The sequence below is a fragment of the Rattus rattus genome, chromosome 17, assembly GCF_011064425.1.
Source record: "Rattus rattus isolate New Zealand chromosome 17, Rrattus_CSIRO_v1, whole genome shotgun sequence".
NCBI lineage: Eukaryota > Metazoa > Chordata > Mammalia > Rodentia > Muridae > Rattus > Rattus rattus.
This window is the reverse complement of record NC_046170.1, coordinates 44,647,406-44,661,814: the sequence shown is the minus strand read 5'-3', so window position 1 is coordinate 44,661,814 and position 14,409 is coordinate 44,647,406. Positions and strand designations below refer to the sequence as shown.

Here is a 14,409-nt window from a genome sequence, read left to right as displayed (position 1 = left end):
GGAACCACTGGTCTGCCAAGGGTGTGAGCTGAGATACTGCCATGTTCTAAGTCCAGTCTTCTCCTGTGTGTGTGTGTGTGTGTGTGTGTGTGTGTGTGTGTGTGTGTGTGTGTTCACATCCATGTATGCGGGAGCACGAGAATGTGTGGGCTTGTCATTATTGAGGCCAGAGGTCAACCTGACCTGTCATTCCTCCCTGACAACACTGGTGCCATGACTGTCATATGGTGTGTGTGTGTGTGTGTGTGTGATATGTTTGGTGTGTGTGTATGAATGTGTGGTGTGTATATGTGTGCTTATATGTGAGTATGTTTGTGTGTATATATGTGTATGTGTGGTATGTATGGTGTATATGTGGGGGGGTGTGTGTATATATGATATGTGCAGTATGTGTATATATAAGAGTATATGTATGCTTATATGTGTTTCTGTGTGTATATGCGTGGTATATGTGATGTGTATGTATGTATGTGTGTGTTTGTGTGCATGTGTGTATGTGAGAATGTTGAGTGTGTTTGTATATATGTGTATGTGTATGTATGTGTGTATATGTGAGTGTGTTTGTGTGTATATATATATGTGTGTATGTATGTGTGTGATATGTGTGGTGTGTGTGTATATATATGCAAGTGTGTCTAAATGTATATGTGTGTGTATGATATGTGGTATATATGTGTGTGTATATGTGAGTGTTTATAAATATGTATGTATATGTGTGTATGCTTACGTGTGTGAGTATGTGTGTGTGTGTGTGCGTGCGTGTGTGTGTGTGTGTGTGTGTGTGTGTGTGTGTGTAGGCATGAGCTTGAACCTGGGGCCTTGTACACACTAGGCAATGGCTCTCCCATTGAGTTCCCTTCTCCATCTCTCTATATCATTCAGACAGGCATAGAATTCATAGCACAGACCAGGCCTTGAACTTGCAATCCTCCTACCTTGGCCTCCCAGGCAGCTGGGATGACTACACACCCTGGTCAGTGACTGAAATTCCTGAGTGCCTCCACAGTTACCTGATAGGGCCAACATCTTGGCTTCCAGCAAGGCAGGCAGCCTGGAGTCAAGGTCAGCGAGTCTCTTCCTCAGAGAGCTGCACAGCTTCTCACCTGAGCATACCTACCAAGAGAAATGGCAGGAATCAATGTCTCATGCTCCCGACCAGAAGACAGAGGGGGATGGGGTCTGAGGGGGTTGGGTCTCTAAGTAGCATTGGCAGAATAAGCAGAAGAGAGGGTTTAGGGAGCAACAGGTTAGAAGAAAAGCAAGAAAGGAAAAGGGGGAAGAGAGGGAAGGCAGGAAGAGGGGAGGGGAGAACAGAAAAGGAGGGAGAGGAGGAGAAGGGGGTAGAGAGATGGAGATGGGGGTAGATGAGGAGAGGTGGGAGGAGGGTAGGGGAAGAGAGGGAAGGTAGAGATGAGGAAGGAGGAAGAGAGATGGCCACTGGCACGGCCTCAGCACAGCCCTGACCCACACAGGCTGGTGTGAGCCCACAGGGAAGCCACCAGCTGTCACTGTCTGCCTCTGCCAGGCATTTCCCTACTCCTGCCTGAGCTCTCAGAACCTCACAACCCTGGGTCAGTTGTTCCACGATGTCCCTGGGAGAAAGGCCTTGCTGATTTCCCGTGCCTTGCCTTCACCCCAGTCTCCTCCTGCTTCCTCTCCAGCTGACAGCCTCGACCTGTCTCCTCATCTGTCTATGATGTCCACAATCAGCCCCAGCACACAGTAGGCAGTCCATGAGCAGGACTCTGCCCCAGCACACAGTAGGCAGTCCACAAGCAGGACTCTGCCCCGGCACACAGTAGGCAGTTCATGAGCAGGACTCTGCCCCAGCACACACAGTCCATGAGCAGGACTCTGCCCCGGCACACAGTAGGCAGTCCACAAGCAGGACTCTGCCCCGGCACACAGTAGGCAGTTCATGAGCAGGACTCTGCCCCAGCACACAGTAGGCAGTTCATGAGCAGGACTCTGTCCCTGGCACACAGTAGGCAGTTCATGAACAGGACTCTGTCCCTGGCACACAGTAGGCAGTCCATGAACCAAACTCTGCCCCAGCACACAGTAGGCAGTTCATGAGCAGGACTCTGTCTCTGGCACACAATAGGCAGTCCACAAGCAGGACTCTGTCCCTGGCACACAGTAGGCAGTCCATGAACCAAACTCTGCCCCAGCACACAGTCGGCAGTTCATGAGCAGGACTGTGCCCTGGCACATAGTAGGCGGTCAACAAAGATGTGGCTTTAAGCATCGAGATCAGAGGTACCTGCTAAATTTTCTTTATTAGAAGACTCTAAGAAACCCGGAAGGCAGATACTCGCTGGAGAGTCCGACTGAAAGTCAGACAAGTCACTTTTGAGAAGACTTGGGGTTATCCAGTGTCCCCAACACCTCGACTCTACACACACACCACCTGTTTTTCTTTGAGTTCCAAAAACTACAAATCTCTTCAACCTCATCTCACACCCCGAATTCTGTCAGGTTATCTTTCACGCCGAGATTAATCACCATCTTTTTTATTTTATTTAAGGCTGAAAGTTCATAGTTATCTGTTACCTGTACTCGGATTAAGGATGAACCTGTATTTTCAGCTCACCCAAAGCACACAGCACAGTTTCTGAAGGGATAAAAGTAGGGGGCTCTTTGGGGAAAGTCCACACAGAACGGAAACCTTCCTGCCCACAAACACTGTTATTTATTACCAAAATAAAAGTATATGAAATCCCATTCAGAACCTGAAAGTCGTCGGTCCACGTGGAGTCTACATCTCGAGGGATACAGTTAATTGCAAACACTTGGCTTATCCGAGATCAAACAGAAGCGAAGCAGACCTCACTCAGTCCTAAAACACTCCACCCTTCTCTCTGGGGCTGCTTTTCACTTTCCCCTCTGTGCCTGGGATTTTCCGACCTCATTGCTGATGCTCAGGGGAGCATTGGTCGTCCTCTGCACCAAAGCCTATCCCGTCTGCTTGTCCACACGGTCAAAATCATCCATCCTGAGGCTCTTTACGGGTCCTGAGACTTGTCCAGTATTTTAGAACCAAGAACTTAAAGAAAGGCATCCGGGACACCTTTCTCTGGCGCTGTCGTGGTTGGTTCAGGGCCCCGTGACAGACTCCACCCATCTTACCCATCTACAAACTTCACCTCAGGAACTTCAAAGGCTCACCGGTTAACTCTGTGACGCCAGCCAGGGTTCTCAGGTCTCGTCTAATATCTCTGATTTTAGTTAACAGTGTCTCTTAATCATAATTAGGTCAGTGTCTCCTTCGCCGAGAAAGCCCATAATTCAAGCTGCACCGTTAGCGTGAAGCCGCCTTTCTAAAGTTTCTGATTAAATTGCACACTCTTTCGGTCTCTGCTGGATATAATATAATACCTACCAGTCTCTAGATATCCCAATTATTTCAAACTATATCCATCTCATTTATCCCTTAATTACCTTTCGGTGACCCACGAGAGTCAAGAAATGTAATGAGTGTGAGGAAGGTTCCAACTCACTCTGAAAGTATCAGGGGTTGAGTATGTGCGTGCATGCGTGTGTGTGCGTATGTGTGTGTGTGTGCATGTGTGTGCATGTGCGTGTGTGCATGTGTGTGTGTGTGCATGTGTGTGCATGTGTGTGCATGTGTGTGTGTGTGTGTGTGTGTGTGTGTGTGTGTGTGTGTGTGTGTGTGTGTGTGTGTGTGTGTGTGTGTGTGCATGTGTGTGCATGTGTGTGTGTATGCATGTGTGTGTGTGTGTGTGTGCATGTGCGTGTGTGCGTGTGTGTGTGCGTGTGTGTGTGCATGTGTGTGTGCATGTGTGTGTGCATGTGCATGCACTGAAGAAAGAAAACTGTCAAGTGCATGTGCGTGTGTGCATGTGTGTGCACTGAAGAAAGAAAACTGTTGAGCTGAGCCTCGTCCCTCATGGTCACTTGCCAATCTACAGGGGTCAGACTTCCAGGCTCTGTCTCAGTTCCCATACGGCAAGCATAGCACGCTCACGTATGCGCAATGGAATACACGGACCCACCTCAGAAAAATCTCCATGTCTTTCTTATTTACAAATAAAATTAGCCCCCGAGGAACTCATTAACGAATGGGAGTTTTACATTTACATTTTAAAATCCAAGGCACAACTCCTTAATTCGACAGAAAAGTAAAGTCATTATGAGTTGACGGTAAATATCTAAAAGATAGAGTGTGCAATGGCGTGAATGCTTGGGTCCCCCCCCCCAAATTTCATATGCTGAAATCTTCAGCCCCGGGCTGATAATGAGATCCAGTGGGGGCTCTGAGAAGTAACAGGTCCTGAACGTAGAACCTCGAGAAAGTATCAGTGCCCTTAGGAAAGGGCTGGGGGACGGTGGCTCTGCCAGTGAAAGTGCTCGCTTTGTAAACAGGGGACTTAGCTGGGCCCACAGAACCCAAGTAAGCAGCACATCATGGCGCAAACTTGCAATCCCAGAGCTGGAGAAGTAGAGACTAGAGGGTCCCTGGGGCTTTCTGGTTGCCAGTGTGGCTTAATTGGTAAGCTCCAGGCCTCTGAGAGACCCTCCCAAGGAGGTGGGTGGTGTTGTAACACCTGCATGTAACACCCACGCTGTCCTCTAGTGTGCACACACACACACACACACACACACACACACACAATGATAATTATAATAATGATGGTAATAATAAAGACTGGGAGAGCCCTCCTGTTCTCTTTCTCTCTTTCTGTCAGGCAAAGGCACAGCATGGAGTTGGCCATCTGTCCCTCTGAAGAGATCCTGACACCAGAACCTGGCCATATTGGCACCTGGCGCTCAGCCCTCCAGCCCTGAGAGCTGCCTGGTCTCAGTGCTTTGCAATCACAGCACTCAAAGACAGAGAGAACCTCCCAGCACTTAGAAAACTACAGTGTCCTCGAGGTCTCTGGTAACCATCCGTCTAGCCCATGGCTGAGCCAGGCAAAACGAGAAACACCTCATTCCTCTCTCTGGGTGAGCAGCCAGAAAGCTCACGGGTTGATCTCAAGCCTTCCCAAGTCTGATGTTTTACAGACATTATTGGCTGACAGGAATCCATCAAACCCTCGACCATTTATGGCCAGAACAAAACTGTCAGGTGTCAGCTTTGGAAACAAGTAAGGGAAGAAAAAGACAAAAAGAAAAGAAAAAATAAATAAGAAAAATGAGTAAACACTACAGCCTTACTAACCGCTCACAGCAGCAGCAGCATGGTTGTATGGAAGACAAGCCATTCAACACACCTCCCAGAAAGGGTCCAAGCTTCCCTTTCTTCTCTGGCTCTGTGTGTGTATACGTGCGTGAGTGTGTGTGTGTGTGTGTGTGTGCATATATGTAGGGGTGTGTGTGTACCTGTATGTGCACATGTTTGTCTACCCGCATGTGTGTATGTGTGTGTGTGTGTACATGTATATATGTGTGTACGTGTATGTATGTATGTGTGTGATCATGTGTGTGCAGCCACATGTGTGTGCATGCATGGGTGCATGTGTATATGTGTGTGTACATGTATGTGTATGTGTATATGTGTACAGGTGTATATGTGTACAGGTGTGTATGTGTGTGCACCTGCATGTGTGTGTATGTGTGTATGTATATTGTGTATGTGTGTGCACACATATGTATGTATATGTGTATGCATATGTATATGTGTGTGTACATGTGTGTGCACCTACATGTGCATGGGTGTGTGCATTGTGGGTGCATGAGTGAGCATGTGTGCCTGCACACAAGTGTGTGTGTGTGTGTGTGTGTTCAAGTGTTTGAATGAGTATGTGTGGAGGCCAGAGGTTAACTTTGGCTGCTTCCCTCAGTTGCTCTCCCCATTTTTCTGACAGAGTCTCTCACTGAGCTCAGAGCTCGTGTTTCCTCCAAGCCAGCTGCCAGTGAGCCCCAAGGACCCTTCTGTCTGCCTTCCCTGTGTAGGGATTATGAGTGTGTGCCACAATGCCCGCTCCTTCCGTGGGCTCTGGGAGTGAGACTTGTTTGCATGGCAGACAACTTACTGACTGACCGCTTCCCCAGCCCTGCAGCCTCCCTGTCTCCTCATGAAAACCAATCGATGATATTCCTCCCCAGTCAGAGGCTCCACTCAGAAGCTACTACTCTACATCCTCAGCCACTGTGGAACCTCCAGCTCCCAGGGATGGAGTGTTCCCGTCTGTCTGCCCACCTCAAAGCAACCCCAGGGTGTCTGGTCCCACAATCTCTGTCCACATGGCATGACCACAGGGGAGGGCTCTGTTCTGTGAATGCTTTAACTAACAGCTAGGATGCAGACCGTGGCCCTCAACAGGCTCTGCTTGGGGAGCACTATGGGGGAGCACTGTCGGGGAGCACGGTGGGGGGAGTACCGTGGGGGAGCACTATTGGGGAGCACGGTGAGGGTACCTGCTGTGAAAGTACAAATAGCATGATGGTGAATATTCAGTGGGGTGTTTGTTGAGATGGGGTCTCACCGTGTAGCCTTGAACTGCATGGAATTCACTCTGTAGACTTGGAGATCTGCCTGTCTCTGTCTCCCAAGTGCTGGGACTAAAGGCGTGAGCCACCACACCCAGCAAATATTGATAGATAATTTGACAGGATATAGAATCACCTAGGGGACCATCTCTGAATATGTCTTCAAGATGGGGTTAAAGGTTTGGGAGACCTACCCTCGCTGTGGGCTGCACCATTCCATGAGCTGAGATCCTGAGCTGAATATGAGGAGAGAGAGCGGAGTACCAGCGTTCACACTCTGCTTCCTGTGTGTGGGCATTGTGTGACCAGCTGCCTCGAGCTCCTGCCACCACACCTTTCCCCAGTGTTAGATGAACCCTCACACGATGAACCGGAGCAGCCACAGCAGCCTTTCCTCCGTGGAGGGGGAGATGCTGCATTTGCCCAGCGTGTTGTCACACATTGAGAAAAGTAAATAGTGCTGGCAACAAATGATGCTACCAAAATGATCTGAAGAACGGATAAACAAAACAAACCCTTTATCCGCCAACCCACTTCCATTACTAGGGAGCCTGAACTTGGGCTCCCAGGAGAAGCCAATCACTTCCATCCTAAAATCTTTGTTTATTCATTTGTTTGTGATAGCATCTTGTTATGTAGCTCAGGCTGGCCTTGAACCCTTGATCCTCCTGCCTCTGCCTATGGAATGTTGAAACTGAAGCCATGAGCCACTACACGCAGCTCTAAACAGGCACTCAGGGCTTCCAGTACCATCCCTTTCCCAGCCTCTGGACTGGAACCGCTTTCAAATCCAAGGTCAACCATCCATTTGGAAGTGGTCATGGGTGGAGACCTCTGTAGAGAGAATATCTTGTGTATTATAAGGATGTATCACCTGTCAATTAAAAGAACCTATAGGCCTATGGGAAAAGGTAGACTTGAAGGTGGGACATCCAGGAGGCAGAGAGAATTCTGGGATACATCCAGGAGAGGGACAGTTACCCATGAAGGTGTGACCAGATGATACCTGAGCACAGGTAACCAGCCACGTGGCAGAACTTACCTCGGGATAAATGGGTTATATTGAGTTATGATCCAATCAGGGAAGAGCCTAGCTGTAAGGCCAAGGTATTTGTAAACATATTTTGAGTCTGAGTCTGAGTCTTATTTCTGGGAGCCTGGGGTCAGAACCCCATCCCAGACCTGACATCAACAGACCTCCTTGGAGTCTGCAGGTCCTCCTCCCTAGCTTTTCCTCTCTGCCTCAGCCTGGCAGACAGGTCCACAAAGTCCGCTTCCTCTAAAGCCCTTGGCGATCTGGATGCGAAATTAGGTCAGAAGGAAATGGGAGGAGGGTGGGCTTACCTGCTCAGTGAGTTCTCTAACAGCCAGGTTCAGTGACTTTGTCCTTTCCCGGAGGCTAGAGGAATTAGAAAAGAGCATTGGTCTTCTCGTTCCATACGCAGGCAGAGCTCTACATATAAGACACTCCCAAGGGAACCTTCCATCACCCAAGGACTGAGGAAGAAGAGGAGGAAGGGGAGGAGGATGAGGAGGAGGAGGAAGAGGAGGAGGAAAAGGGAAGAGAAGGGGAGGAGGAGGGGGAGAAGGAGAGAAGGAAGAGCAGGGGGAGGAGGGGCAGGAGGAAGAGGAGGAGAGGGAGGAGGAGGAAAAGGGAAGAGAAGGGGAGGAGGAGGGGGAGAAGGAGAGAAGGAAGAGCAGGGGGAGGAGGGGCAGGAGGAAGAGGAGGAGAGGGAGGAGGAGGAGGAGGAAGACGGTGACACCTGTCTGGATTGACATGACCATGGAAGTAACCCATGGCTAGGAAGTAGATCCCTCACTCTAAATATACTCTACTTAGGTCGCCATTAAAATCTGTCTGCAGGGCCTGGGGAAATGGCCCAGTCAGGACAGTGGTTGCCACACAAGCATGAAGACCTGAATTTGATTCCCAGAACCCACACAAATAATCCAGGCACAGTGGTATACACTGTGCCCAGCACTGGGGAGGTAGAGACAAGAGGGTCCCTGTGGATCACTGCCAGCCAAGCCTACTTGGTGAGTTCCAGGCCTGTCACAAAGACAGGTGAGCCAGACAGAGCAGCACACACTGTACCCCGGCACGTGGGAGGCAGAGACAGGTAGATTTCTGTGGATTTGAAGCCAACCTACTCTACATAGAGAATCTCGTGCCAGCCAGGGCCAGCACAGTCGATCTTTATTCCCAAAGTAATAGAGGGAGGAGTCACCAGGTTGCAGGAAGCCTGAGCCCTGTAACCAGCTTCCTAAAGGAGTGGGTCATATCGGCAGGGAACCATTGGCATCTGAGTGGGCCGCACTGTCAACAATTCAGGCAATACCAGTCCCTCTGCACTGAGCCTCAATGAGAGCAAACAGATTCATATTTCATATTTCTCAAGCATGTCTAAGCCAGCCGGAATTCTTCCTCCCATGTGTGTCCAACCTGCAGCCCACTGGGATAGCTGTGAGCACCCCAACACATATTATCGAGTTACTTAAAACATTATGGGAATAGTTTTTGGAATTTGCTGTATCAACCTGGTAGGGAGCAGCATCTGCCACAAGGCTAATGGCTGGACATGGCCTTCTTTTTCTACCACTTCTCCTCATGTACTCCTTCATTCATGCACTGTCTCCCCAAACCATGATGGAGTACAAGTTCCCTGTGAGCAGCATCTACCTGCTGGGCCCACTCCCTCATGAGATGGGTCCAGAGCTTCTTAGGCAAGCACTCTGTCAAAACTTAGGTGTGTGTGAACGTGTGAGGCTACAACCAGGATCTGATTTCTATGGGTTGAGATCTACACAAGAAATTCATGCCAACAGCAGCCAGGACATAAAGCAAGACACACTAATGACTCCAATGGGAAAAGGTCAATGCTGGGGGTGGGGGATGTCCAGTAAAAACTGTGAGAGGCAGGATACAGATGGGCCAGTCACTTCAAGAGCAGTGTAAGAGCTATGGGAGATTGGTAGGAAAGCTTCCAAGGAGAGGCGAAGGCAAGAATGAGATTGCAGAAGATGAAGTCAACTGATCCTCAAGGTTCACATGGCGAGGTGTGCGTGTGCACTCTCCATGGGGCAGCAGTCCCTGCTAACATGAAGTGTCTTCATTGGCACTTCCCTCACTGTGATGCATACTGTGACCAGAAGCAAGTTATGGCTGTGACGAAACACCATGGAGACAAGCAAATTATCACTATCATGAGAAATACCACAACCAAAGCAAGTTGGGGAGAGAAGGGTTCCTTTGGCTTACACGGTCACCACTGAAGGAAGTCGGTGCAGGAGCTCACACAGGGCAGGAACCTGGAGCAGGAGCTGATGCAGAGGCCATGGAGGAGTGCTGCTTACTGGCTCACTCCCCATAGCTTGCTCAGTCTGGACCAGTGGCACCCAGGGATGGCACCACCCACAGTGAGCTGGGGCTCCCCTATCAATGACTAAGAAAATGCCCTGCAGCCCCAACTTACGGAGGCATTTTCTCAACAGAGGTTCCCTCCTCTCCGGTGACTCTAGCTTGTGTCACGTTGACGTAAAGCTGGCCAGCACAGAAAGTGAGGGGTGGAATGGAGTAAGGCCCACCCAAGAATAGGAGGAGGACCAAGTCAGTAGGAAGAAATGCTTGTGTTTATCTGATCTCGGCAGTAGGCAAGTAACTGTCGGCCATCTTTAGAATACTTGGCATGATTGATGTTTAGACTACTCATGGTGGATGATGGAGGCCAAGTTATGGCTGGTATGATGCTCCAAAGTAAGGAGCTTCTGGTTTGGGCATGGACCTGCTTTTGCATGGACCAACAGGAAGGAAGCGTCTCTAGTTTTAATGGAGCGGCACTCAGAGATGCTTGGAGGATGGAGTCTGAATATGGCTGAGTCAGGCAGAAGCGTCAATTGGAAGGTGTCACAGGGACTGGGAGCTTGCGGAGAGCTAGGGTCAGAAAAGAAGGAAGAGGTCTAAGAGAGCAGGCACACTGGGAGCATAGAGAACACCCTGTCTAGAGCCCACCATCCCATGGACTTGTGCCTTGATCATTCTTCCAACACCTCGGGGCAGTCAGTCATCCAGAGCTCAGACTGCAAGACACAGTCTCTGCCCTCAACCACTCATGGCTGGTAGGAGGGCAAGATAGTATAGCAGGTGCAAGGGGGAGTGCTCACTTGATACAGGGGTGGGGGGCTGCTAGAGAAAAAGATCCCAGTTTCCAGGATCTATGCTGGGGTTGGGAAGTCGAGAACAATCTTCCACAGTGGGGATTGTAAAAGTATAACTAAGAGGTAAGCTACCATCAGTCGATGCGTGCTGGGGGTCCTTCTTCAGCTATCAAAACAACTGGGGATGTTATCTGTACACTTTTGTGATTTTTGAAGTCTAAGCAAGCGAGGCACCTGCCAGTTAATCTCATGTGGAACTCACTTGAGCCAAATGAGGGGACACTAGTGAGAGTAAAATCAACCCAAACACAGTGAGCACAGACCAGGGGCGAGGCAGGAGGCGACATCCTCTTCTGAGTCACAGGTCACCATCTGGCAAGTGTGGTTACACAGATAGGTTCAGGCTGGAAGCCTGGAACATTCAGACCTTGGCCAGATGGAGACAGGACTTTAAAAGGAAGGAGGTCTGGGGTTGTTGAAGAATTTTAATCCCAGCATGGCTGCTCTGGCAAGGGATCGCATCCAAAGACATAGGTCTGCGTGATTTGGCTAGAATACAGACATGTCCTTAGTACACACCTTTAACCCTCTGGCTAGAGTGCAGACAAACCCTTAATACACACTTTTAAGGTAAAATTAGATTGTAGAAGGAAGCAGCCGTGCTTGAAAGAGATGTCTAATTAAGGAGCAGACAAGTCGACACATCAGAGAAAGATCTGACAGACTGAATCAGAGATAGGAAACACTCAGCTCTCAAGGACCAGACAAGAAAGAGAAACTGTTTAAGAGCAGCGCAGGGAGAGTGAGTCAGTCAGGAGTCATTGCGGTGTGTGTAGTGCAGTGGAATTGGGTTTGTGAGCTCATGCAGTTCAGTGCAGGGCAGCAGGGGCAGCTGACGTCAGAGGATAAGAAAGAGCCAGAGAGTAGAACAAATTGCCAGAGTTAGTTTGAGGCAGAACAATTCAGTGAGGCACTGGGAGAAGCCAGACTGAATCAGCTACCTGTGGGTGGAGTTCGAGCCATAACAGCTGACTTGAACCAGCCAGCCAGAGTTCACAAAGAACTAGAAAGGGTGAGCTTAATCAGCCCAGGAGAAGACAGTTATATCAGGTGAATGAAAGATACTTTTTTTTACAGAGTATCAGCTTATGTGGAGAGCAAGACAGGATAGACCACTTGGGCTGCTGGAGAGATCCGGGCAGAACCTGTGAAGTTCTAGACTCCGTGCTGGCTTTAGAGCCTGACATCCACACTTGTAACCCTTGATCCGCAGTTGGTTTTTCTTTCCTCTGCCAGGCTCATGGGAGTTGATTCAAATCCTACATGTTTGTTTGCTTGGTTTTTTTGACAGGGGTCCACCTAGATCTGGCTGGCCTTGAACTCACTCTATAGCTCAGAATGACTTTGCAATCCTGACCCTTGTGTCTGGGTCCCGAGTGCAGGAATGACAAGAATGCACCACAACGTGTCTGTGGCACTAGCGTCAAACTGAGGGCTTGCTGCCACTATTCAAGTTCCAGCTGAGTGCCATCTCCAGGCCATCAGCTGGAACCTTCCAAATCAGTGGATCTCCACATAACAGAACCTTTGAGCATTGAATAGCACAATATAAGTCTTCCCGACTTATATTGCACTCAGAAAGCAGCTCATGGATTTACACATTAAAACAGACAGCAGGCTCTCTTCCTGAGTCTAAAGCTGAGCTGGCCTCAAGGACAGCACCTTTAGCAAATGTCCCACATCCCCAGTGAAAAAGAAGGCCAGGTACCACTTCTCCAGGGCTGGACTCAGTTCATTACTCTGGGCTCTGCTCTGCCCTTCTCCTAGGAGGAAAATGAGCCTCGACTCAAACGTCTCCCTGAGAGGATGAGGCAGTGATGCGAGTAATTGAATGCATTGTTTTATATCTGATTTGATTTATATTTAATTTATTTAATTTATGCTATATTACTTTTTTTCAGTAGATTTATTTTCCTAATTATGTGTTGCTCTGGCTAATATTAACAGTACTTGTGTCCCCAGGGGATGCGCAAAATGGAAGCAGCAGGGGTGGGGGAGACTATGAATCATCCGTGTAGATGACACCAGCAGTTTTTAAGCTATTTTTAGTAGTAAGACTCTCCGAGACCATATCATTTCACAGAACCCAAAGTGCAGCAGAGATAACAAGAGGATCTGGTCTAACAGGACACGAGCGTCGGAAGTACAGTAAGGAACATTAATTAGCTCCGCCCACATCTGGTGCTCTGCCCACATTTGGAGCTCCACCCACATTTAATGCCCCACCCACATCTGGTGCTCCACCCACATTTGATGCTCCACCCACATTTGGTGCTCCACCCACATTTGGAGCTCCACCCACATTTGGTGCTCCACCCACATTTGGTGTTGCAACCACCATGCTACGGTACCCTGGAGCAGGAATAGCAGTTGGAAATACATTATACCAGTTCCGTCTTGACAGGAGTACCATGAATGTCAGTAACAAAGCTTGTCCCTGTGTTTCACTAAATAACATACTGAAGTGTAATGAATGAGAACTGTTCCCTCAGGTCTGGGCATGAAGACGCCTGCCTATAATCCCAGTACCTGGAAGGTGGAAGGAGAGGAGTCAGAAGTTCAAGTCCCTCCTTGGCACATTTGAGGCCCAGCCGGGCTATGTGAGATCATCTCTCAATCAACAAACGAACCATGAACTACCCTTCAGATCAAAGGGCACCGCACTGAGACTCAGTTTTCCCCAGATGGCCTCTTTGACAGACAGTAACCTCTTCATTCACATCATCTGTCCTAGGAGCAGCAGAGTCAAGGGCTGGGGAGAGTCTCGGCCAGTAAAGCAGGAGAACCTGAGTTTCACCCCCACGACCAGTTATTTACGAAAGCCACGGGGCTGGAAAGGTGGCTCAGCAGTTAAGAGGACTGGTTGATCTTTCGGAGGACCCAGGTTCAATTCCCAGCATCCACATGGCAGCTCACACAAGCCGTCAATAACTCCAGATCCAGGGGATCGGATGCCCCCTTCTGGCTTCCATGGGCACTGCATGAGTGTTGAGCATAAACATTCATGCACAAGAACACCCATATGTGTAAAGTTTAAAATAAAGTAAGATCTTTTAAAAGGCCAGGCGTGGTGGTATACGCTTCAGGTTTAGTGAGGGATCTGGGCTCCTCCAGACAAGATGGACGGCTACTGTGGACAAAACCTGAGCTTGACCCCTGACCTCCACACGCACACATACATGTGAGTACCCACAGGCATGCACACCTACCTTCACACGCACAAGCATGCACACATGGAGAAGAAAGGAGGAGGAGGAGGAAGGGGGAGAGAGAAGAGAGGGAAAGCCTGGGAGGGGAGGAGGAGAGAGAGGGGAGGCAGGCAATACACCAAGGGAAACTCCACGTGACATCCAAGGATGCAAGGCAGAGGCCTTCAGGCACCTTGACCCCAGACTTTAGCCTCTACGCCAATACAGCAAACATCTTTTAAGTCCTTCCTGTCTCTGCTGTTGTTGAAGGGAAGTAAACACATACACGTGGGGTCCTCAGTTTCCACTAAGATTAACCTTATGTGTTATTCAGAGCCTGAACATTGGCTTAACAAGGGGTAGAGGATTGGAAGAGAGGGAGGGAGAGAAGGAGAGAGGGAGAAAAGGAGGAGGGTGGGAGAAGGAAGGAGGGAGGAAGGAAGAAGAGAGAGAGAGAATGAGGGAGGGAGGGAGAGGGAGGGTTGTTTTGCTGTGCAGTGGTCCTACCACACAGACCCTGCCACCCCAGCACACAGCTTTATCCCCAGAA

The 14,409-nt window shown here is 49.3% G+C and overlaps 1 protein-coding gene across 1 annotated transcript in view; it reads right to left on the bottom strand.

Moving 5' to 3' along the window:
• Disc1 (DISC1 scaffold protein) overlaps positions 1 to 14,409 on the bottom strand; it is a 203,678-nt gene that overhangs the window by 106,125 nt on the left and 83,144 nt on the right. The window contains exons 7-8 of the mRNA XM_032887977.1: positions 7,801 to 7,855; positions 1,011 to 1,113 (exon numbers count right to left, since the gene is read on the bottom strand). Of these exons, the coding sequence (XP_032743868.1) occupies positions 1,011 to 1,113; positions 7,801 to 7,855 (158 nt within the window). The remainder of the gene's footprint in view (positions 1 to 1,010; positions 1,114 to 7,800; positions 7,856 to 14,409) is intronic.